This window comes from Ylistrum balloti, unplaced genomic scaffold (genome assembly GCF_031769215.1).
Source record: "Ylistrum balloti isolate Yb309-2 unplaced genomic scaffold, AGI_CSIRO_Ybal_v1 Utg370376, whole genome shotgun sequence".
Taxonomy (NCBI): Eukaryota; Metazoa; Mollusca; class Bivalvia; order Pectinida; family Pectinidae; genus Ylistrum; species Ylistrum balloti.
The window spans coordinates 448,356-474,628 of record NW_026782263.1 but is presented as its reverse complement, the minus strand read 5'-3'; the positions used below and the strand labels follow the sequence as shown (position 1 = coordinate 474,628).

At 34.1% G+C, this 26,273-nt stretch overlaps 3 protein-coding genes across 3 annotated transcripts; all 3 read right to left on the bottom strand.

The window, feature by feature from the left end:
- Positions 1-2,704: 2,704 nt before the first annotated feature.
- On the bottom strand, positions 2,705-6,698 carry LOC132554080 (sulfotransferase 1B1-like). The gene is made up of 5 exons (XM_060218379.1): positions 6,524-6,698; positions 5,984-6,304; positions 3,877-3,980; positions 3,281-3,452; positions 2,705-2,817 (listed from the first exon to the last, which is right to left on the bottom strand). The coding sequence occupies exons 1-5, from the start codon at positions 6,696-6,698 to the stop codon at positions 2,705-2,707; spliced, it is 885 nt and encodes a 294-aa protein (XP_060074362.1).
- Positions 6,699-11,294: 4,596 nt separating this feature from the next.
- LOC132554078 (sulfotransferase 1B1-like) lies at positions 11,295-15,236 on the bottom strand. The gene is made up of 5 exons (XM_060218376.1): positions 15,062-15,236; positions 14,535-14,855; positions 12,506-12,609; positions 11,823-11,994; positions 11,295-11,407 (listed from the first exon to the last, which is right to left on the bottom strand). Exons 1-5 carry the CDS (start codon positions 15,234-15,236, stop codon positions 11,295-11,297), a joined length of 885 nt encoding a protein of 294 aa, XP_060074359.1.
- A 3,478-nt stretch (positions 15,237-18,714) lies between these two features.
- LOC132554079 (sulfotransferase 1B1-like) lies at positions 18,715-20,730 on the bottom strand. The gene is made up of 5 exons (XM_060218378.1): positions 20,556-20,730; positions 19,942-20,262; positions 19,690-19,793; positions 19,155-19,326; positions 18,715-18,827 (listed from the first exon to the last, which is right to left on the bottom strand). Exons 1-5 carry the CDS (start codon positions 20,728-20,730, stop codon positions 18,715-18,717), a joined length of 885 nt encoding a protein of 294 aa, XP_060074361.1.
- Between the last annotated feature and the right edge of the window lie 5,543 nt (positions 20,731-26,273).

Sequence of the window (26,273 nt, the reverse complement as noted above, 5' to 3'; positions counted from 1 at the left end):
CTTGGAGATATTGGCTGTTTTATTGCAACATAAACGAATGTAGTTTAAGAGTAACGTGTATAGTAATAACATCCTAGGGTTTCTTTGAATCACATGATATCTGGGTAGAAACTTTACCGATGTATTTCCTTAGACGTATTCCTTACATATCAGCATATGCATAGGTTTTAACGTTAACATTTTCAGAAAACAAATCATTCATATAAAGAACTTATTTCCATTAGTGATAGTGCAACCAAATAATTGTATTTTCCATCGATATTCTCTATCCCGATATAAAACAACAGACCATCGGAAAGAGAATAAAAAAGTTATGCATGACGTAATGACGCATACACATGAATAGTATAATGCACTTACACAATAAGGAAGGAGAGGCGCGAGCAGACTGGGTTCCTCTAGTTAAATACCCAGTGAATAGTCTAAAACATTATCCTCTTATGTAATACAAGATTTCAGTTTCGTTTTTAATATCAATTTTTTATTCATGCTCACAAAAAATGAATTTGTTGAGAGGATCATCCGTGATCAGACATACTAGGCAGTACCTAGTGCCTGTGGCGTTTGAGATCTACGTTCAAATCAATATTTCTGTAATCAGGTTATTTAGAATTTCTGTTACCTTGTACTGCCTTTTCGCGGAAGATATGCAAAACTGATCTATATCTTCGATGATTGTCTTTTATCAAAAGTATCCTTACATAATTGATTTGGCTAAATTGATGAGAAATCTATTGAAATAGGTTTCTAGGTCCTTAATAATTAAACAGGTTACCACTCACGAATGGCAGAAGTTGGCATCAGACAAAGACAAAATATCAGATATAAGGCATCATATCTGACCGATATCAAAAGTCGCTAGACCACCAGAACAATTCGGACTAAAAACAAGTAACCAACGCTGTTCTTGAATGTGAATAATTAATATAGTATCGAAGGTCAGCCGGACGTGGTATTAGTTTTTCGGTTGAAAACATCTTCGTTGGTAAGATCTTACAATAGGCTATTGGCATTTATATGGGAACTAACTGTGCCCGTCTGTTGGCTGACTTGTTTTCATGCACGCTGAATTTATCGTAGAGCTTATTACAACAGACCTTGCAAATTTGTTTCATTTTACTTTCCGATCTATTGATGACGTCTTGTCTTTAGATAACAAGAAATTCATTGATTATGTCCATCGTATATACCAACCAGAATTAAAAGACACTACAGACTGTTCTACATCAGCCACTTATCTCGATCTTTTCCTACAACGAAACCAGCATAGACAGATTTCCACCAAGCTGTACGATAAGCGTGATAATTTTGATTTCCATGGTTTGAATTTTTCATTTCTACCTCCTACCTTCATAACCTATAGTGGTTACTTGTCGCAATTGATTCAGTACTCAAGGGCCTGTTCCCATTATCACGATTTTCGTGCAAAAATTCGTCAATTGACGAACTAACTTTGAACAGGAACAGGATTTCGAAAGAAGCGGGTAGATTAAAATAAATGGGAAGTTTTACGGTCGCCATAGTGATCTGATTGATAAATATTTTATTGCTTTGTGCACTATGCAGCTGGACGTGTTTGATGCCCGTTAGTTTGTTTGTCGGGTCCGTTGTTATATACCTTGTTCTCAACCTGATGCGACTTTCTGACGGTATTATCTAAATATAATCAAACATTGATTCTGTAAATACAATACAAACATGTATACATTCTATAATAAATCTCGCTATGTCAATGTTACTAACTAAGACACGTACTCAATTTTATGATTTACATAATGGTAGTTCTGTTCTTGCATTTTCAACAAAGTCGATGTACAAAACATGATGGAGTTAGTCTATGAAATAGAACATGGAACAAATCTTCTTAACGTAACAGTTGTTTTATTAATCATTTAATGAGTTAAACAATATAAACAATAAACCCGAGTAAAATATAAACCTTACCATTTTACATCATAAAGGACTTACTACTACCTAGCTTCAGTTTAACAAACCCGCAAAGGTCATTGTGCATTTCTCTATATGTTAGATTGAGTTCTTGGACTTTTGTGTTCTTATACACGTTATTATCTATAGATGTACTTTTAAATTTTATGATGATTGAAGCAAAGCTGTATGAGAACTACTTTTAGTACCAGAAACAAATATTTCCGCTTGTTGTCTTTAACTTGGAAAAACTGACTATTATTTAAATAAAAATTGAAAAAATAAAAGCATGGAGACTCCCTCTTTTTGAATCATACATTTTAACATGATCTTTTCTTATTATCCATGTATCATACTCATATCTTGTAATTAAAGACAAAAATTATTTTGAAAGAAAGGTTGCCTCGTATAGAACTGAAAATGTTATTCAGGAGAAGATTAGAACACTCTATTAAAAGGAGTTATTTCCCGTTACACATGTAGTGTCTGAACCAGAAAAAATGGTGCGGCAACACATTTATATTTTGCTTTTATCAACTTTCTAAAATGAAACCTTTCCAAAAGTCATCATAGAATAGCGGTTGAGTACTGGAACTTCTCAGAGGTGTACATACTTAAATGTAGCAAAAACAAGAACGAAATGCGCAGACGACACGCCGTCACATCCATCTGCTTATCGTGAAGGACAGCAACATGAAACACATTCTATAAGTAATCAATATCAACCTATCAATGCACATTGCAGTTACAATTAATGACTAGAAACCACAGTGTGCTTTCATAAAGTATATCTTGGTTGAACTTTTGAGTCCTTCATTTTCTCTTGGTAAACACGATCGAAACATTCATTCTGTGCTACCGTAAACCAGTTCTTCCAATCGCCAACATCACCTAAAAATATGATGTTATAAAGTTTACTTCAGAGAATTTCAAAATTAAAGATATCATTTTGGGTGTAATTTCGCAGGAATGATATTTACGCTATTTTGCGGTACATTAAAATTGGTTCGTGAAAATTGAGACACAATGGTATAAGATGTCCTTTTACATCCAATTTTAATTCTGTAGAATATAATTCGACCGTTTTAAAAGAAAATCTCGAAAATGTTTACCAGTTATGTGGTTCCCAACATTTATCGTTAAAAGCGATCAAAGCCCATGATAAATATAACTATGAATACAAATTCTAAATGTACTAACTATTTTTTTATGGTCGACAATATCAACGCTGCAACATGTATTGCTTACATTATCACTATTAAAAAAAACAACACAAAACAAAACATTTCATGATCTTCTATTTTGAATATATTTGTTAAGGAATTTGTTTTGTTTGAGTACATATATATTTTACCCTTGCGATACATCCCTGGTTGACCATCTTTCCACGAGTCAACCTTCGCCAAATTGCTTTTCTCCTTCTTCATGCGGTCAAAGTGGCAGAGGTCGGTGACTTCCTGGAGAAAAGCCTGGTCACAATCTAATTCGAGGAACTTGGCGATGCGGGTTACCTCTCGTAGGGTGTCCTTAAAGAATGCAATATACATGCATATGTATTGTGTAATTACCCCGGAATTTGCCAAACACGGTAAAAATTTGAACTGATTCTCTAATGAAAAAAGTATAACAAAAGTCGTAGAAATGATTTTCCGTAATTGCGTAGCTTAGCTGTACAGTGTTGCTGTTTTGTAAAACACAACTGGGAAATAAGATTTTTCATGTGTTTTTAAAAAGATTTTTCTCAGAGTGAATGCAAACAGTCTAACCAGTTTATTTTCACTTTTTAAAGTGGAATTCCCAAATAATTTACCAAATCTAACATAAACATTACGTATGAGATTGCATGAACATAGTAGTAATTCATGTATGTAAAAATATAAAGAGAAAAACAATTATTGGCTGACAAGGTTTGGGAAACCTACCAAGAAGTTAATAGTGGCTGTTCATTACCTCTTTCATGTCCTCAAAAGTTGTTGCAATTATTGGATAATCTGGGTTATCTGCCATGAATTTTTCCAATTTGAGAGTATAGTCGAACCAAGTCCCGTAATCAACTGAAAAAGTATTAACAAAAAAATATATTCAATCATTTCATTTTTAGCAATTTTGTCCAAAGAAGTGGGCTTGTACAACGTATGTCATTAATGTGAAATCCATCAGGCCAATATTTAAACCAGTTGTACCGTCAAATTGAAGAGATTCACAAAGCGTAATAGGTAATCTCTGTAAATCGGAAATCATGAAATCTAACGTTCTCTAAGTGAGAGTCACGGACGAGAGAACGCAATATCTTCATACTGATACTAACACGTATGCTCTACGTTCAATTTCTCAATAACATCACCAAGGCGACCATGAAACTTTTTCCCCATTTACCTGTAATACAAAACACTTAAATATTTACATCCCCGATCCCCGAAACTCATTACGTAATGAAACAAGCGTTTCTAGTCCGTATTAATCTTTCTTTGTAACCAAGCAAGACAAGAACTGTCAAGAAGTCTTATTATCCTTAAATAAAGTAAACAAAATAAAAGTGAAATTATATAAAAGGTGATCCATGTTAATTAGATGAAGATCAGATCTAAGGTTGCTTCTGAAAATTAGTTATTTAAAGGTTCCTGAAACTGAATAAGCTTTGTATCTTTTCCTTATGTTCAGATCTCTTCAGAAGAATTCTAAGAAGAGAGATAGAAATGATAAAAAATTAACAACAATGAAACACGGCTTATATCTCACGAAACATAACAAAAAAGAATGATCAACTGTAATTGGACAGACCTCAGTGTATACGTGTAGTAATATCTGTTATTGTAATAACACCAATAAAAATAACCACATATGTTAAAAGTAAGTATTCTATGTCGCTATATATATTCATTTACGTTGACCTTCTTATACAATGTCACCAGAAACTTTATAAAGGATATAAACCAAAGCCACCGTAACCATAGCACTTCCCAAGAATCTCATGTTGTAAGCTTCGTTGTTATTGCAGAACTTATTCATTAATCTTACCACTATAAACTCGAGACACTTTGTATAATGTTATAAATAGCAAGAAGGTATGTAGGTCAACCAACGTCTGAAGAATGCAAACATGAGTGATTATTATGAAATTGATTATATACTTCTGATTCGTAATTCGTGATAGGCAACATCTTCAGATCCATCCCCCGGGCCTTCACATGAAAGTCGATTTGGCTTCGTTTTATTAGTACATTGTTACCACCTGATATACATGTTCAAATTCACCGATTCGGTCTCATTTCACACTACTTTCCACTTCATTGTACATATTATTGTTCTATAGGTGAAGTGTCATGTGTAGCTATTACCATCTTGGACACTAAAGCAATCAGTCATTGAGATATCAGACATAATTTTCTCACTGGTATTGATACAAGAATTTTATTCAATGATTGTACAAAGAAGTGAAAACATCTTTTCAATGTAAGATTAGACAAAGGAGAGACAAATATTGAATTAAACTGCAATATAAAACTTATTCGCCCATCTACGAAATGTCAAAATCTGGTTGGGGGGAGTACTAGCCCAATTATTCAATAATATACAGTGTATCTGAAACTTTCAAAGTCAAGTTCACGCGTATGTTCTGAACCTTGCTACTATTCGAATAAAACGTGGCATTCAGGTTACGGCAAACTTCATGAACTAAAAGCCAGCCAGCTGCTTCTACCGCCTGAAATCTCGACGAGTGTACAAAATATTTGCATGTGAATATTACATTTCAATACGAATGTTGAATTATATACATAAATGCCAAAAAACAAATCACACTATAATATACGTTACCAACCTAAGGAAAAGACTATAAATTTTCATTCAGTGTTTAGTTGGTAACATGATTCAAGGTAAACCACTGCACTGTGAAGTAGATTTTTATGAAGAAATATCAATACAATTCTTTGTTGAAGCCTCATTATTAAGTTGTTCCTATAATGTATACAAAATTTGAGGAAAAGAAAATGCTACGACAATGTGATAGATATACGAATAAAAATTACATGTCTGATACGTTCAAATCAAAACTTACCATCGCCTTTTAAGTATCTATCAACGTAGTGTTCCCAGGTTCCGGAGAATTCATATTCAAGTAGTTTACTGTGGTGGTTAAAAAAGGACACCGCCACATCTTTAGGATTTCGCATGGCGTACACGATCTTGCACTTGCGTTTTGCGAAGTCCTTTGGCAGGTACTCAAAGTACACGTGGCTATTGAGAACACGTGGGGACGGAATGTTGTCATGTGTTTGTTTGCTCATGATTTCCATCATGGCGGTCTCCTTTACGGTACCAATCATTTCCGCTTTCTTCTTAACCAGCATACTTACGATTTCCCATAGCCAGTGGGTGCCTTGATAGAAAATACGAGAAACAATTATTTCAAATATATGTTAGATATCTGAATAAAAACACTTGATGAAATTCAAAAATCTACTTCACTGATCTTTCCATTTTCTAGAACTATAAATAGGAATATTCATCTTGGGCATAGTGGCATCGTCTTTCTTGACAAATAAACATTGAAAACATTGGAAAACAGTTTATAAATATGGGCTTTTGAAAGACATACCTGATTTGGGATAAGTACAAATCATGACGTCATCATCCCGGGCCATCCAATCCGGCATTGAACGCAGTTCCTCTTCGTGAGTTTTGAATTGGTTAAATGTTGGTAGATAATAGCCGTCAAGATCTGTAACTTTAAGGCCGCCCCCACCATTATCCATTAAGTTTTTGACAGGCATCTTTATGATTTACTGAAAGTAAAATAGTGGAAAGAAAAAGGTTATAAACAGCTTGTCCCGTTTTGATACTTGTGCAGGAATTGTTGTTAATCATATGTACCGAGTGTGGTACAGTATTGACCTTACCTATTATATTTTTTGTGAAGAGGTGACTTACATTGTTTTGATATATTGATTGAAGAGGATAAAAATAAAATTCTGGGTCTTAAATTGCAATATCAGACTTTTTAAGATAAGCGATATGTATACGTAGTCAAATTGAATCAATGTATGTAATTTACATTTGTGAATCAAAACCTGGATTACATAATATGAAAAAGAGAAGAAATCAGTGTGTTACACCTCCTAAGTTAAGAGCGGACGTAGTAATTCTTTACAGCACTATGGGAAACTAATGCCAGTCTATACACGAACGTCTTAGTTCAGATAGACGGTATTATGTATCATTTAGCAAGGTTATGATATGTAAGTTATATATAGTTTTAAATCTCTCTCGCTAGGTTTAGTCATTAAAATGTTAGCATTCAAAATAAAATACACTTTCAATGTAAATGGAACCTACTTTTAAGACTTTTAACTTACCAAACTGTTGCTGTGTTGAATGTCCTGTTCCTGTATCTGAACCCAAAGTAAATCGAGGCCACATGTAGGGACTCACGGCGGGTTAAGTTATGCCAAAATTACTGTTATCGTAACAGTCGGTCTGTGCGTAACAGATATATTTATGCATTAACTAAAATATGTGAATACATTTATTTGATACTCGAATATCCTGTTACCTGTGCTAATGTTTACTGAGTTCCGTACCATCAACATTTAAATAAAGCTGGCAGTTATACCAACAACAGTAAAATCTAGACTGGGAAGATTTGGATAATATAATGAACTATACAAATAAGCAAATTTAATTCAATTTACGGAAAGTATTATAGAGATGAAATCTTCAGCTTTTATGCAATAGGTGAGTAGTGATAATGATCCTATGTACCACTCATTGTACTGTCAGCAACTCACAGTAGTCCTTGTAGGAAACTAGAAACGACAGTTTAAAGGACTGGTCGCTATTGTTTAGGTTGCACAATGATCTAGCACGTTATATATAAAATATATGTCCATCATATGTTCCATGTTGGTAGTGTAGTGTTCATACATTGTACATTTTTTCAGAATTAAAAAAAAAAAAACACGAAATTTATGCCCCTCAAAAATGCCTGTCTCTGCAGTATACAGCACATGTATATGAAATGGTCTATTTGTGATTGTTTCTTTTGTTATATATCTATTCGATAACTTGTCTTTTACAATGAATTGCTTAAAGGAACCTTTACAAATGGAACAATCCCTTATTAAAGACAGGCATTCTTGCCGGAAAATCTTGATCGATCTTTTAACAACCATCTTTAAAAATTTTGTACTAATTTCTCTATAAGATGTACAACTTTATCAGCAGATCAATTGATAAGTAATATTGTACGTTCTGTAGATGGTTTAAAATGCCATTCGGTTCTGTCTAACCTTCACAATAGTTGATAAAGTGGCTTTCTTAAACTCGTATTTCAAAATCAACGGAGAAAATATAGATAAAATCTTTATTCAAAATCGATAAAACTATTAAAGATTCAGAAAGATTTGTATGGAGACCACTGAAAATACAAGAATCTATATTCCTTGATTTCATGGATAATCTTTACCCATGAGTTCATATGCCCACGACGTGATATAATTAGTTTAAGATTATTTATTGAGCTATATTTTCCCCACGAAATCAAATATCCACGAAAGAGTGATTTTAAGACACGCGCGAAAATTGTGCCAAACGAATATATATTACATTACAGTAAATAATTGCTAGTAGCTCAATAGAGATCTATTCATAAAGCTTTCGTTTTAAATGTCAAATATAAAGAGCAGTTAGGTATGTAAATGTTAGAATGTCGTTCTATAATTTGTATACTGTACGATAAGATATTAAACACTAAAGCCATGTCTACAGCGACCCATTTAAATTCATTTTATTGTTACAAAGGGATTTCGAACTAGTTTTTGCACTGATGTAAAATCCTATCCCGAGCATTACGATTGCAAGTCATTATTACTGTTAGTAGATAAAAATGATATCTTTTTCGCTTTAAGTACGTAACACGATATATATGTTACTTTCTACTATTAATGCTATCTCTGATACAAGCTTTCAGTTTCGTTTTTAATATCAAATATTTATGCATGCTCACAAAAATATGAATTAGTGGAGGGGATCATCCGTGATCAGGCATATACGGCGTACTAGTTCACTATAACAGAACATATTTATGGGAAATATTTGTGCTCATAAATCATCATACATCTTAATATAAGAAGGCAAAACCTAAAAGAGCGTTGATATATAATAAACAAAACAGACTGATTGGACTGACACAACGCAAAATTACAGCATAATGCTTAAATGCATAGATATTGTATATTGTACCTATTGAAATTTAATTTGTAAATGAAATAAATTTAGATCAAATGCAGGAGGAATCCATCGTTGATAAAAATTTGAGGTTGATAATAGTGTCGACTGGTTGGTATTAATGCTGGATGCATTACTGCTTTCATGTAAGTGAAGTTCTTTAAAAAAGTTATATGAGACATTCCATATATGAGATATTCTATAATTGAAACAACAGTTTTTATTGTACCAATGAACAAAGTCGTAACCAAACGGAACACACTTAAATAATTGAAGTAACTCTGATACCGATCAACATACCGTTGCTGACACTCATGGGAAGGGAGGCAACCCATTTCCCTTGTTTTCACGCGTATCTGATATTTGCGTTCAAATCAATGTTTCTTTCGATATTTTACTGCCTTTTATACTACCTTTTCGCGGAGGGATATGCAAACATAATTTATATCTTGGATAATTGTCCTTCATCAAAAGTATCCCCACATTGATTTCGCTACATTGATGAGGAATCTGTTAAAATAGGTTTCTAGGTCCTTAATAATTAAACAGGTTATCACTTACGGATAGCAGGACCAGACATCAGACAAAGACAAAATGACAGATATAAACCACCATACCTGACCGATATCAAAATCGAAAGATCACCAGAATAATTCGGACTAACACAATTTGGTTGAAAACACCTTCGTCGAGTTTTGTGGTAAGATCCTACAACAGGCTATTTGCATATCTAAGGGAACTAACTTTGCCCGTTTGTTGGCTAACTTTTCATACGGAGCTGTATCCATCGTAGAGCTTATTAAAACAGATTACAAAGACTTCGCAAATTTGTTTCATTTTATTTTCCAATATATTGATGACGTTTTGTCTTTAGATAACAAGAAATTTGTTGATCACGTCAATATCATATACCCACCAGAATTAAAAGACACAACACTAATAGATAGCAACAAACATTTTTTGCATGCTAGTGTGCTTGTATATGTATAAGTTCACATACCACAAAAACGAAGGAGTTAAACGATTGTTCTTGTAACATTGATATTGTAATTCAATACAAGCATATATAGCTTATAAATTCTACAAAATAAACATCGCTATGTCAATGATACTAATTAAGACACGTACACAATTGTATGATTTACTACATGGTGGTTCTGTTTTTGATATTTTCAACAAAGTCGATGTACAAAACATGATGGATATTTTTAATGAAAAAGTACATGAAGCAAATCTACTTAACAATTGTTATATTAATCATTTAATGAGTTAACCAAAGATTATCAATATAAACAATAAACCCGTGTAAAATATAAGCCTAACCCTTGTACATTATAAAGGACTAACTACAACCTAGCTTCAGTTTAACAAACCCACAAAGGTCATTGTGCATTTCTCTATATGTAAGGCTACACCCGAACCTGTGAAGGCTTGCGCATGCGACTTAGATGCTGAATAAAATTATTAAAGTTAAGGAGGACGAGAATCTCATATGATGGGGAATGCTTGTTCATTTGATGATAATGTGAGCTGTGTTCATGTCATCCTTAACATTTTTACCAGTATTAGCAAGCTATTGCCATAATCAATAATGTAGACATAACCTTTGAATAAAGAAATAATTAGAAGCAAGAATTTGACAGCTTACAAGCTCCATCAGCATAATTACGATATCATCTGTGTATAACTATATATTATTGGGGTCATGTGCCGCAAGATACAATCGTCGGGGTGACCTATTCTATAATAACAAACATTAAAAAATGTGTGATAGGAAAAGATTTTACGTAGATCATTTATATATTCATCATGTTTTATGCGAAAAAAATATCAAGAGAGAGAAGCCAAAAAAGTATATATATGTATAATAAAAAGTTTCTTTTCTTGTGCTTTCAATTTTGCAGAAAGTGATAGTGAGTGTAACCCCTGGAGAATCGATGGTGTGGTGTACATCCTTAAGTGTAGCGAAAAAAAACGAAATGCGCGGACTACACGCCGTTACATTTATCTGCGTATCTTGAAGGACACAACATGACACAAATATTAATTCAAATGATCAATATCAACCAATCAGTGAATTATATGAATTCACATAGGAGTTACAATTGTACGTTATTTTCATGAATAGAAACCACAGTAGGCTTTCATAACGTATATCTTGGTTGAACTTTTGAGTCCTTCATTTTCTCTTGGTAAACACGATCGAAAAATTCATTCTGTGCTACCGTAAACCAGTTCTTCCAATCGCCAACATCACCTAAAAAATAGGATGTTATAAAGTTTACTTCAGAGAACTCTTTTATTTCCGCAGGAATTGTGTTTTCGCTATTTTGCAGTACGTTAAAAATTGGTTCGTGATAAAAGAGACACAATGGTATAAGACGTCCTTTTACAACCAATTAATTCTGTAGAATGTAATTCGACCGTTTTAAAAGAAGATCTCGAAAATTTTGACAAGTTATGTGGTACCCAAAATTTATCGTTAAAAGCAATAGAAGCCCATGATAAATATAACTATAAATACAACTAACTATTTTTATGATTGACAATATCAACGCTGCAACATGTATTGCTTACATTATCACTATTAAAAAAACAAAACATTTCATGATCTTCTCTTTCCAACATATTTGTTCAGGAATTTGTTTGGTTTGAGTACATATATCTTTTACCCTTGCGATACATCCCAGGTTGACCATCTTTCCACGAGTCAATCTCCTCCATATTGACTTTCTCCTTCTTCATGCGGTCAAAGTGGCAGAGGTCGGTGACTTCCTGAAGAAAAGCTTGGTCACAATCTACTTCGAGGAACTTGGCGATGCGTGTCACCTCTCGTAGAGCGTCCTTAAAGAATGCAATATACATGCATATGAATCGGGTAATTACCCCGGGATTTGCCAAACACGATCGAATACTTAGTAAAGATTTGAGATGATTCTCGGATAAAAATGAAGTTTGAAACTGTGAGAAGTATAACAAAAGTCGTAGAGACTATTTTCCGTTTTTGTGTACAGTGTGACTGTTTCGTAAAATACAGGCAGGGGAAATAAGATTTGTATATGTGCTTTTTAAAAGATTTCTCAGGGTGAATGCAAACAGTCTGACCATTTTATTTTCTTTTAAGGATTTTTGAAAGTGGAATCCCCAAATAATCGACCAAATCGTCAGTCCATAAACCTTTAGCATTTTAACATTAATATGACATATGAGATTGCATGAACATAGTATTAATTCAAGTATGTAGAGAGGAGATTTGGTAATGTCGTCAAATTGGTCCCCAAAAACAAAATGAATTAATGAACAGCATTGGCCGAGGAGTTTTGGGAGACCTTCAAAGTAGAAAAGTTTTCATTACCTCTTTCATGTCCTCAAAAGTTGTTGCAATTATTGGATAATCTGGGTTATCTGCCATGAATTTTTCCCATTTTAGGGTGTAATCGAACCAAGTCCCGTAATCAACTGAAAAAGTATCAACAAACAAATATATTCAATAATCTCATTTCTTTTGTCCAAAGAAAGTGGGCTTGTACAAAATGTGATATTCAGTAACAGACCAATATTTTAACCCTTTGTACTGTCAAATCGAAGAGGTCCACAAAGCGTAATAAGTAAATTATAGTAAATGGTATATATACCATTTATTCACATAACCAAGACTTATTACTGTTTCATCGATGTCTGAAACCAAATTAATGAAATCTAACGTTCTCTAAGTGAGAGCCACGGACGAGAGAACGCAATCTTTTCATACTGATACTAACACGTATGCTTTACGTTCAATTTTGCAATAATATCACCAAGGCGACCATGAAACCTTTTTACCATTTATTTGTATTTCAAAACACTTAAATATTTACATTATCAGATCCCCGAGACCCATTACGTAATGAAACACGAGTTTCTAGTCTGTTTTAATCTTCATTTGTAACCAAGCAAGTCAAGAACTGTCAAAAAGCCGTATTATCCTTTAAAAAAAGTAAACAAAAGCAAAGCGAAATTATATAAAAGGTGATCCATGTTAATTAGATCTGAGATTGCTTCTGATAATTAGTTTTTTTTTTTTTAAATTTCCTGAATAACAAAAAAGAATGATCAACTGTAATAGGACAGACCTCAGTGTATACGTGTAATAATATCTGTTATTGTAATAACACCAATAAAAATAACCACATATGTTAAAAGTAAATATTTTATGTCGCTATATATAAATTCATTGACGTTGACTTTCTTGTACAGTGTCATCAGGAACTTCATTAAGGTATATCGACAAAAGCGGTATGTAGGTCAACCAATTTCTATAGAATGCAAATATGAGTGATTGTTAGGAAATTGATGATATAACTTCTGACAAAGTAATTCGTGATAGGCAACATATTTAAATACATCCCCTCCGGACATTGTGGTATGTGTGCTTTCAAAAATTGAACGTTTTTGCTATACATGTGTAATTATCTATTTAATCAAATCAGGCCGAATTTGTAATCTTCCAAACAAATTTTAGGTGATAAAAATATACTTTCACATGAAAGTCGATTCGACTTCGTTTGATTAGTACATTGTTATCACCTGACGTGCGCATGTAAGCTCACCGATTCGGTCTCTGTTTTCACATTCCTTTCCACTTTAATGTACATAGTATTATCCTATAGGCGAAGTGTCGTGTGCATCTCGAACATTTCGGACAATGAATACATCAAACATTGAGATAGCAGACATCATTTTCTTACTTTTATACAATGATTGTACAAAGAAGTGATTAGTAAGATTAGACAAAGTAGAGCAAACCAATGAATTAAACTGCAATATAAAACGTATTCGCCCATCTATGAAATATCAAAATCTTGATGGGGAGCGGTACTAATCCAATTATTCAATATTTTTTATATTTTTTGTAATATTCAGTGTATCTGATTTTTTTCAAATGAAAGTCAAGTTCAAGCGTATGTTCTGAACCGTGCCACTATTAGAATGAACTAAATCATAGCATTCAGGTAACGGCAAACTCCATGAACTAAAAGTCAGCCAGCTGCTTCTACCACCTGAAATCTCGACGAGTGTACAAAATACTTGCAGGTGAATATTACATTTCAATAAAAAAAAAATCAGATTTAAAACAGAAAAGCCAAAAAAGAAATCACGCTACAATATACGTTGCCAACCTGAGGAAAAGGCTATACATTTTCATTCAGTGTTTAGTTGGTAAAATGATTCAATTTAAACCACTGCACTATCTGTGAAGTAGATTTTTATGAAGTAATATCACTCACGAAATACAATTCTTTGTTGAAGCCGCATTACTGAGTTTTTCCTATAATGCATACAAAATTAAAAAAAAGAAAATGCTACGACAAATTTTTTTTTGATACGTTCAAATCAAAACTTACCATCGCCTTTTAAGTATCTATCAACGTAGTGTTCCCAGGTTCCCGAGAATTCATATTCAAGTATTTTACTGTGATGGTTAAAAAAGGACACCGCCACATCTTTAGGATTTCGCATGGCGTACACGATCTTGCACTTGCGTTTTGCGAAGTCCTTTGGCAGGTACTCAAAGTACACGTGGCTATTGAGAACACGTGGGGACGGAATGTTGTCATGTGTTTTTTTGCTCATAATTTCCATCATGGCGGTCTCCTTTACGGTACTGATCCTTTCCGCTTTCTTCTTAACCAGCATACTTACGATTTCCCATAGCCAGTGGGTGCCTTGATAGAAAATACGAGAAACAATTATTTCAAATATATGTTAGATATCTGAATAAAAACACTTAATGAAATTCAAAAATCTACTTCACTGATCTTTTCAGAATTATAAAATGGAATCTTCATCTTGGGCATAGTGGCATCGTCTTTCTTGACAGATACACCAATGTTTGGAAACAATTCATAATATAGGCTTTTGAAAGACATACCTGATTTGGGATAAGTACAAATCATGACGTCATCATCCCGGGCCATCCAATCCGGCATGGAACGCAGTTCCTCTTCGTGAGATTTGAGTTGGCTAAATGTTGGTAGATAATAGCCGTCAAGATCTATAACTTTAAGGCCGCTCCCACCATTATCCATTAAGTTTTTGACAGGCATCTTTATGATTTACTGAAGGTAGAAAAATTGTAAGAAAAAAAAAGGTTATAAACAGCTTGTCCCGTTTTGATACTTGTGCAGGAATTGTTGTTAATCATATGCAGCGAGTGTGGTACAGTATTGACCTTACCTATTATATTTTTTGTGAAGAGGTGACTTACATTGTTTTGATATATTGATAGAAGAGAATAAAAATAACATTCTGAGTCTAAAATTGAAATTTCAGACTTTTTAAGATAAGCGATATGTATACGCAGCCAGATTGAATCAATGTATGTAATTTACATTTGTGAATCAAACCCTGGATTGCATAACATGCGAAAAAAGAAGATTTCGTGATGTCACACCATTATGATAGTGAGATGTGTAATATACACATATCTTATTTCTAACGTCCACGAGTAGTATATACATGTACAAATGTACAATTAAAGGTCCACTCCGACGTAATCGGCTTATATGACAAGTAGATACATGATTTTATTTATTTAAAAATACTGCGATTACACTTATCAGTAAGCATATCCCGGGTCTTATAGAAATCACATCAAAACGTGAAAGTAAGTAAAACCTATGTACACTTTAACTGGTGTCCGACAATCCTAGCTCCAAGACACCAATATACACTGACCACTGTAAAACTTTACAACGTAAGCATGTATCAGCGGTCGTATTCTAGGACGTCCCTAGAGCGGACGTAGTCATTCTATACAACACTAGGGGAAACTAAAGGTGTACGGTAGATATAGTCAGTCTGTACACGAGCTTCTTACTTTAAAGAGACGGTATTATGTATCATTTAGCAAGGTTTTGATATGTAAATTATATATAGTTCTAAATCTCTCTCGCTAGGTTTAGTCTTTAAAATGTTAGCATTCAGAATAAAATACACTTTCAATGTAAATGGAACCTACTTTTAAGACTTTTAACTTACCAAACTGTTGCTGTGTTGAATGTCCTGTATCTGAACCCAGAGTAAATCGAGGCCACATGTAGGGGCTCTCGGCGGGGTACGTTGTGCCAAACCGACTGTTATCGTAATACTCGGTCTGTGCGAAAAAGATACATCTATGCATCAACTAAGATATGTGAATACCTGTATTTGATACTAGAATATCCTGTTACCTGTGCTGATGTTTACTGAGTTCAGGATCATTAACATTTAAATAAAGCTGGCAGTTATACCAACAACAGTAAAATTTAGACTGGGAAGATTTGGATATTATAATGAACTATACAAATAAGTAAATTTAATTCAATTTACGGAAAGTATTATAGAGATGAAATCTTCAGCTTTTATGCAATAGGTGAGTAGTGATAATGATCCTATGTTCCACTCATTGTACTGTCAGCAACTCACAGTAGTCCATGTAGGAAACTAGAAACGACAGTTTAAAGGACTGGTTTCTATTGTTTAGGTTGCACAATGATCTAGCACGTTATATATAAAATACATGTCCATCATATGCTCCATGTTGGTAGCGTGTTGAAGTGTTCATAAATTGTACATTTTTCAGAATTAAAAAAAAAACCCACGAAATTTATGCCCCTCAAAAATACCTGTCTCTACAGTATACAGTACATGTATATGAAATGGTCTACTTATGATTGTTTCTTTCTTTAAATATCCAGTCAATAACTCGTCTTTTATAATGAATTGAATTACAAATAAAAAAGCAACCATTTCCTTATTTAAGAAAGCCTTCACAGTAATATTTTTAAAATTGGTGACAGGCATTCTTGCCGGAAAATCTTGATCGATCTTTTTTGAAAATTTTGTTAAATACTAATTTCTCTATATGATGTACAACTTTATAAGCAGATCAATTAAAAACAAAGTAATATTGTACGTTCTGTAGAAAATATAGATTAAAGCTTTATTCAAAATCGATGAAACTATGAAAGATTCAGAAAGATTTGTATAGAGACCACTGAAAATACAAGAATCTATATCCCTTGATTCCATGGGTAATCTTTATCCATGAGTTCATAGGCCCACGACGTGATATAATTAGATTAAGATTATTTATTGAGCTACATTTTTCCAAAAAATCAAATATCCACGAAAAAGTGAATTTTTTGTCAACCACGAAAATTGAACCCAACGAAAAAATATTATATTACAGTAAATAATTGCTAAAACAGCAAGAGATATCTATTCATAAAGCTTTCGTTTTAAATGTCAAATATAAAGAGCAGTTAGGTATGTAAATGTCGTTCTATAATTTGGAAATCTACTGAACGTTAAAATAGTAACCGTAACATCAAGTCTATAGTGGCCCATTCAAACTCATTTTATTGTTACAAAATGATTTCGAACTAGATTTTGGCACTTATGTAAAATCCTATTCCGAGCATTAAGATTGCAAGTCATTATTACTGTTATTCGACAAAAAATATTATATTTTTCGTTTAGTACGTAACACGACATAAATGTCACTTGTTACGAAATAGAACTTCAATGGATAAGTATCGGGGATACACAGTTAGTGTAGTGCTCGGAGGATTGATTGAAGATTTAACTTTATCAGTTTGTAAATCCAAGTGGATAAAGTGTGAACTATTAATTCAAACTGTTATTCTGATAATGAACAGCAATGTTATTTTATTAGTCTATTTACTGGGCCAGCTCAGCTATCTTCTGAGCGGCGGTCTGCCTTAGAAAGTACAGTCACACCAGAGTTAAGTCCGAAACATGAAATCTTTGAAAGTACAGTCACACCAGAGTTAAGTCCGAAACATGAAATCTTTAGTAAACAAAACATTTAAGGATTTGGTAATTTAATTATCTGAAGTTTATCCTGATATTAAGATGAACCAATCAGACATTGCCACGGTTGGGTCTAACAGAATTTAGGCATAAAAGGAAGGTGAGTTTTTATTTTATTTATTTATTTTTTTTTTTTTTGGGGGTGGGGGGGGGGGGGGGGGGGGGGGAGAGGGAGGGGAGAGTTCGGCTGGACAAGACTTCAGTAATATCTCTACGGCCAATAAAGCATCGTGACTAACCATCGTTATTACTCTTGTCTTTTTACACACTTTCTACTATAAAACAGAGACGACGTGTATGTCTGCATAAACCAAGAAAAAAATCGTTTCATTTGTAATTTTATTTCTATGCAGCTACATGTAATTCGAATAAAAGTGTATCATGAAATTACTAATGAGCTGCTAGTCAACACCAATTGTATCATATATTATCTAGTGATAGGTTTCCATCTTCCAGCGTCACGACACGAGAAACACCAACATATCTAACTGTAACAGAGGACTGGAATACTCCAGTATTAAGAGCAATCCTTGACGATAACATTTACTGCTACCATTTACCCTGTACATTTAAAACCTATTTCTCAGGCCAGTTGTGTTTTAGCCACCGAGGGATCAACTTCATGATCGAGCCCGAATTTCCATATCTGTTTTCGGTACGGCCAGTAATTGCTTGACTCGTGCAAAATATATTCTTCAATTCGGACTTTTATAGAGAAAATCGAATATTCGTTTTCGAGTTATGCATTCGTTCTGCAAAAACTCTGTCAAAAAGGTCGTTTTGTCCCACAGTAAACCAGTTCTTCCAGTCACCAACCTTTCCTGAAAATAACATTAAAAAAATTAGTTATTTCAATATCTCGTACGTGTAATATCATTTTATATATTATTTCAATATTTCATACTTGTAATATTATCCTATATATTATTTTAATATGTCGTACTTGTAATATTATTTCATATATTATTTCAATATTTCATACTTGTAATATTATCCTATATATTATTTCAATATCTCGTACGTGTAATATTATTTTATGTATTATCAAGTGACTTTTGCCAGAGAATATTTTACAAATGCGTCATGAATTATGATCGACTTACTATCATTAGTTGCGTGACAAAAGAAAAACGTTTTTGACTGGCTACCTTTTCGGTACATGTCGGACTTTCCACCTCTCCAGTCAGCTGCGTCCTCCAAGCGCTCCTTGTCCGTCTTCATTGTGTTGAAGTCACAAAGTTGGGTAACGCGTTCTAGGAACATGACGTCACATGGGACCTCCAAAAATGTCGCTATCCTTTGAATTTCCCGAAATGGATTCTAACAGCATCAAAGGATTATATGAAATGAAACAGTTTGTTGAAACGGCGATGACTTTGTCGTTTGAAATGGTTCTGGGTAAAATATGTTCAGGACAATTTAAACAGGACTATTTGTCAAAGGAAACTAAATAACGTACATTTTGTATGAAGTTAACTTCGCCCAGAAAAAACATGCAACTTGCTTCTCAGTAACGTGTATGTGTCAGTGGAATCCATGCGGCTGCTTAATTCAGTAATACGTTTTCATCATACATCGCTGTACTCAGTGATAAATAAGCACTTGCATGACTTTGTCATGGGATTCAGAATGTTGTTAGCAATGACTGGGCAAAGATTAGAAAGCAGAAGCTAATGTACGTACCGATTTCATGTCCTCGTAATAAATGGCAAGGATGGGGTAGTCTGGAATTTGTAGGATGAAATTTTCCCAACTGAGGGTATAGTCAAACCAACTGCCACCGTCAACTGAAAGTAACTTTTTTGTTTCAAACAATGTATCAGACAAAAAAGGCTGATATTATCATATAGTTTACATAATACAACATTTTATTTTTAAACATTTAGTAAGTTTCCATATTTTAAAAATCTTTTCAACATGTTTTATGCAAATTACCATCCCCTCGAAGGAATCTTGGCAGATATGTTTCCCATGGTCCAGTAAATTCATAATCCAAAAGTTTTGCGTGGTGATTAAAAAAGGAAACGGATACGTCCTTCGGATTCCGGATCATGTAGAGTATTTTACATCTCCGATCGAGAAAGTCTTTAGGTACGTGCCCATACTGGACGTGTGTGTTGAGAACTCTTGGGGACGGGAGGTTATCAAATCGAGACTGTTGTATCAGCTCTAGCATGGCTGACTCTTTTTCACCAGGAATTCGCTCCGCTTTGTTTCTTATCAACATAGACGTTACCTCCCATAACCAATGTGTACCTAGTAAAGAAATGATGTGTTCAATAACTTTAGTTAAAAACTTAATTTTATATTTATCATATACCTGTCTGGATGAGTCAAAACAAGCCGAATCATATAGGAACCGACGACAGGTAACATATTACAATATAGTGTTAGGTGATCGTATCGTTAAAGGGAGATAACTATATGACATAGAATCCGCGGGAACATTAAAAAACAAGTTACTTAACTTTCAATGATCCATGAATTAGACTTTTATACTGAAGAAAAAAAGACTTTTTGACATCCTGTCTAAATGTGTAAATTCTCACCAGATTTAGGATAGGAGCAAATAAGGACGTCATCATCACGTGCCAGCCACGTTGGTATAGACCTGACCTCGTTCTCGTGGTCGGGTACCGAACTGCATGTGGCGCGGTAGGTGCCATCTACCTCAAGAAGTGTCAGAGTGTGTCCCGTCTCGTCAGGAACCCGCACAACTGGCATGGCGGGCCTGTAATAAAAATGTAAACAAGCGACTGGGAATCGTGAAATAAGACAAACAAACTAAAATGGAGGGTCCAAAATATAGAAAATATAACACACATACAGTTTTGTATTGGGTTATAAGAAAAACCGCATGCCATGTCGGATGTAAAGTACAGAAAAATATACAGTTTGGTACAAAATTGTTAATAAATGTGTGACATCGCGAATCTGTATTTCAGAAAATAGAAACTAACTGTCTATGGAATAATTGAAAAAAAAAACCCAAATAAAACAAAGAAACTGGCATAACGAGCATACAATGCATCACATATACATACTAAATCGACAGCATGGTAAGGGATTGTTTACATTTTTAAAAGTGACATGGCGGGCCTCTGTTACATGAAGCATACATATAAAGATTGTTCCAATAAGGGGAATTTTACTTTTAAAAATCATTTCGGATTAAAATAGCCAAAATAGACATCATAGAAAAAACAATTGAGACCCCCACCCCCCTTCAGTTTTATATATACGTGAAAGTAGTTTATAGCAGTTATTCCCCCTTACCAGTAAACGTGATAGAAGAAAGCCCTTGTCCAGAACACTAGACAGTGTGGCTGAGGATATATTTACTGCGTGGGAAATATCATGTTATATGTAGTAACTTATAAACTTATATTTCAATATTAGATATTAAATAAGACGATGATGATCGTAGATTGTAAAAAGATATGGGTCTACGTGATACAGGTATATAAAGTGTATATATATTACCGTTATATTACCTACATTTGCTCAGATGATATTTATCATACTACTTCAGGTACATTATGATATATATATTATACACGACAAGAAAATCACACAATTGCACGATGCATATAAACCCGTCAATATTATGTATTACAGATGTCTGTTGTACAAGGCCATGCAGTTAATCAAAACCTACCTGTCGAGTCGTGTTCCATTAACTGACCCGTCACTGTAATACAAGGCCGACACAAAACGCCGGATCAGGGCCTTTAAAATCAATAAATACATTCTACATGGTGCAGGGCCATATTTAAACTTGCGTTCCCCAAGTGAGAGGGAGATTTAAAAGACTGCGTTAAGTATATTCAGTAGTTGTCCTTGTAATGATGTGAATAATTTGGATTTTATTCAATATATGAGTTTTTTTCTATTGTTTTAAACACAACTATAAATAACCAGAAATACTGCGGAAAGGAGAACTCATTTAAAAATCGAATTCTGTCAAAGAATGTAAAAATATTCCGTAAATGCAAATCATATGTATCAATTCAGAGAAAGAAGTTTACATAAAACCTCTTACGGTGTTTGTTGATTAATAGGGGAAGAAAGAGACAACTTCTCTAAAATCGAACAAACCTTTCCAAAATGAGTTCTCGTAGCAGAAATACATTGTTACTGTTACCCTACAAATGTATGTTAAAACCACGGGGGACGTATTTATCCTAATAGCGAATGCAACGATAATAACACACTCCTTTCAAATATACGATTCAATATAATGCTTGTTTAGAATGAACGTTGGCTATGAAAACTTGTCGTTGTGGCAATTGTTGCTGCCATCGTCTCATGCCAAGGGCGCTGAATATACCGTCATTCCTGGTAAGCTTTGTGTATTTAAATGAAAATTGATAAACACTTTTGTTCGAGGTTGTTTATATTTGGGAAGTGTGATACACGCAATATTCTAAAACTTGTTCACAACCACTGAAATTTATATTAATCTATATTAAATTAAATTAACACTTATGTAAATTTCATATAAATTGCTCCAATTTCGTTTCAAATAAAATTGGTTAAGTCGTGTATTGATTTCAATTCACAGTATAGTATAATCGGTCACTTCTCTGTTGATACAAATGTATATGTACATTGTACCTGACAACTAAGACAGTTTGATTGTCATCTTTTCACCGACGACGCCAACAAGAATAGGGAGTATAAAAGATCTAAGTATAGTCTCCGGTTCTATAATTAGAACAGTAGACTATATATGACCTTTATCAATCAAATTTGCTTGTGCAGAATGCGTTTACCTGTATTCAAAGACGACTGGGTATTTTTGTTATTGTAGGTTTAACAACTAGCGGTTCCTGGAGCCTTTAATAAAAACAACAATCCTTGTACTAACAATACGATTCTAGATATATAAAAGGCGTTTAATATGCAGGTGCTCCGGATCACATTTTTTTCGCAGTATGCCAGGATTTGTTTTATAAATAACAGATGAATGTCGTTAAAGTGGACATAATTGTCGATTAGTAATGTATTGTAATATATTACCTGCACGTGAGCCCAGGTGTTGCGATGGCAGTCATATTTAGGTCAGCGTCATTCCGGGTCATCCGTGTCAAGATAACTGGTTTCGGCGACTTAATGGAACCAGGAAGCCATAAATTTGGAAGATGACTCAGAAAATCGGACATCAATATAAGTGACCCTCTCTTGGATGTTTTCCACGCTGCATAGCCATAGCAACACAGGCAGATGGTCAAGCACGATTTCAGATAAACATGTTTAATTTCCATAAAAAGGTACAACTGCGAAAAAACCGAAGGTCTGTACCGTTGAACGACGGCCGATTTGGTCAATTCAAATTCAAACTGGATTTTGGTGATTCGTCAGAAAGCTAACACGGATTTTTTCATCTTACTTAATTCCGTTGGTCAAATTTCAAAACCAATATGCATTATATAGTCAATGCGAGAGCCTTTATTTTGATTTACAGCACATATGATAATACTGTCCAATTGTCCGTGGATCAGTCTTCGGAAACAAGTCCATCGGATTCGTCCAACGAACTATTAGCTATTACTTGTATCTGCCCCAAAATATTCTGTAAAATAAATGCTGTCAAATTTGGATATCAAATAGTTTAAAATGCCAACATCAAAATGCAAAATGTATGTAGATTGTTATTGTTTGGGTTTGTCTCATGACTGACCGAAAAAAATGTGGTAATGGTGGTTGTGGGAGGGGGAAGGTGTTCATTCATTCATCTCCGAAGATTGCCAGAAACTTCCCCGAGATGTTGCAATTAATAAAAGAACTCGTTTTCGCCCCAGGTGTTGTAGAAGGACCACCTGAATGTGTTTATCACTGTCACAGTGACTCAGTGGTCCTAATTACAGCTATATCATTACCGTGGATAGTCGTGTCCAGGCAATGTCCGGTCAGTTTTAATGTGAAGACCTGTCACTTGCACGATGACCAAATACAAGGGACTACACAAACTTCAGCTGTGTATGTGTCTGTGTGAATTTTTATATTCACCTTCATGTGTTATGTGTTCATTACTGCCGTCAAACATTTTCTTGAAGACGAGAGGTGGAAAGTTCTGAGGGCAGATAGAGAGAGAGTTTGTGTATGTTGATGTACGTGACTAACACAGTGGTACTCTCATTTTATCATTGAAGAAAGATAAGGATGAAGATTGTTCATGGGTTTCAAAACTCGCTCTCCCAAACATGTCGGCTGTAAATGACCGTTTTATCTCAAGGTGTTCCATCATAAAAAAACCCTCTAGGTGGATTTCTAGTCGACAATAATACATCTTTCCAGTCTGGAGTTGGTAGTTTATATTCATAAAATAATTAAAAAACACATTAATGATTATTATTAACATGAATGGTGGTTGCTTCAAATCAAAGAATGAAAAAGACGTTTGATAGTTTTCCAGATAAACACATCTCCGGACCTGATCTACCATATTGACATGCTTGTTTCTTTTAACGTATTATGTTTTTAAAAGGAAACTAACTGTTTTTCGATAACAACACCCACCATTGCCAATAATCTAATCTAAAAGTAAATGACCCATTTTCATACTTGACCCTTTTTAAAAAAATAATTCTCAGAAAAACTTCCATACCAACTTCAAAGGTATCAACAAAATTGGTTCCAAATGGAGATAATCTAAAAGATCAACTTAGTTTAGTGTTTGTTAAAGGTTGAAGTTATTCAGGAGAGAATGTACCAATCATCAGAATTGTAAATAAAGCAGACTTCTACCCAGAGGTCGAATGTCTCTTAACTGTATAATTATAACACTATGAGCGTACATCCATTTTGATATTTAAATGTAGATTTAAGTATTATTCAAAATGTTTAGCTACGAGAACTTTTCATGAAGGGTCCTATATATCATGAAACCCCTTCCATTAACTGGAATGTTAATTCTAAGATACTTATGGATTTTGTTGAAAACTACACCAGAGAATGGGACAAACGAGTCCAATCTGCGTTGGATTTACTTTCTGAGTGGGCTAAGTCCATACGGTCCATCACTCGTGAAATAATTTGCAGTTTGAAATCGAAAATGAAAAACCAAAACTCAGGTCAGCTTTTCTCGATCCTGATATTAAATCCACACTTCAAGATTAACATGACAGGTATGTCATTGTGCATGCAGATAAAGGCGTCTGATAATTCGGTCCTTGTTTGCAAACATTATTACATTTCCTGTATACAAAAACTGCTGGGCTTGTTTGATAATGAAAGAAACCCCATCTATACATTATGCAATCTTGTAAAAGACAAAATACTAGCTAATCATGCTTCGGAATTACAATCATTTAGATTGCCTATAAATGAAGAGGATACGGACCTCCCCCGTTTATACTTGATCCCTAAACTTCACAAGAATCCATATACAACGTTTTATAGCTGGATCGTCTAATTGTTCAAACAAGCCTTTGTCTAAACTGCTAGCCACCATTCTAAGTACCATCAAATCTAGGTTACAGTTTTATTGTGATACTGCTTACTGAAGAGGAGGAATTGATAGTACATGTATGTGGGTTTTGAAGAACTCCAAAGAGCTTTTGACCAAACTTCAACACCCTATTCTACAAAACATTTCTTCTACAAGAACACTTGATTTTTCCACCCTGTACATCACCCCATTCTAAACTGAAGGAACGTCTACGTTGTCCTATTATGTGCAGCTTTCTTCTCCAAGAAAGGCGAACGGCGGTATAAATATATTGTTGTGAACTATAATGAAGCGTATTTCGTAAAATTTACGTCCAAACCAAAGAAGAAATATACGATGGACAAAAATCATAAAAATGATCGAGTTTTTGGTTTACAACATTTTTGTTGAGTCTGGTGATAAGATCGTCCAACAGATTAAAAGCATACCAACTGCGCCCCTCTGTTGGCTGACTTGTTTTTGTTTTCATACAAGACGGGATTTATTGAAGAACTTATCAAAATATGTCACAAAGACCTTGCAAAGTCGTTTGATTTCACCTTCAGATATACTTATGACGTCTTGTCTTTAGATAACAAGAAATTTCTTGACTACGTCCATCGTATATATCAAACAAAACTGGAAATCAAATATACGACAGACTCTTCTACAACAGCTGATTATCTCGAGCTTTCCTACAAAGAAACTAACATGGTCAGCTTTCCATCAAGCTGTATTATAAACATGATGATTTCAATTTCCCTATTGTGAATTTTCCATTTTTGGATAGCAACATTCCTGCGTCGCCAATCTATGGTATTTCCATGTCACAGCT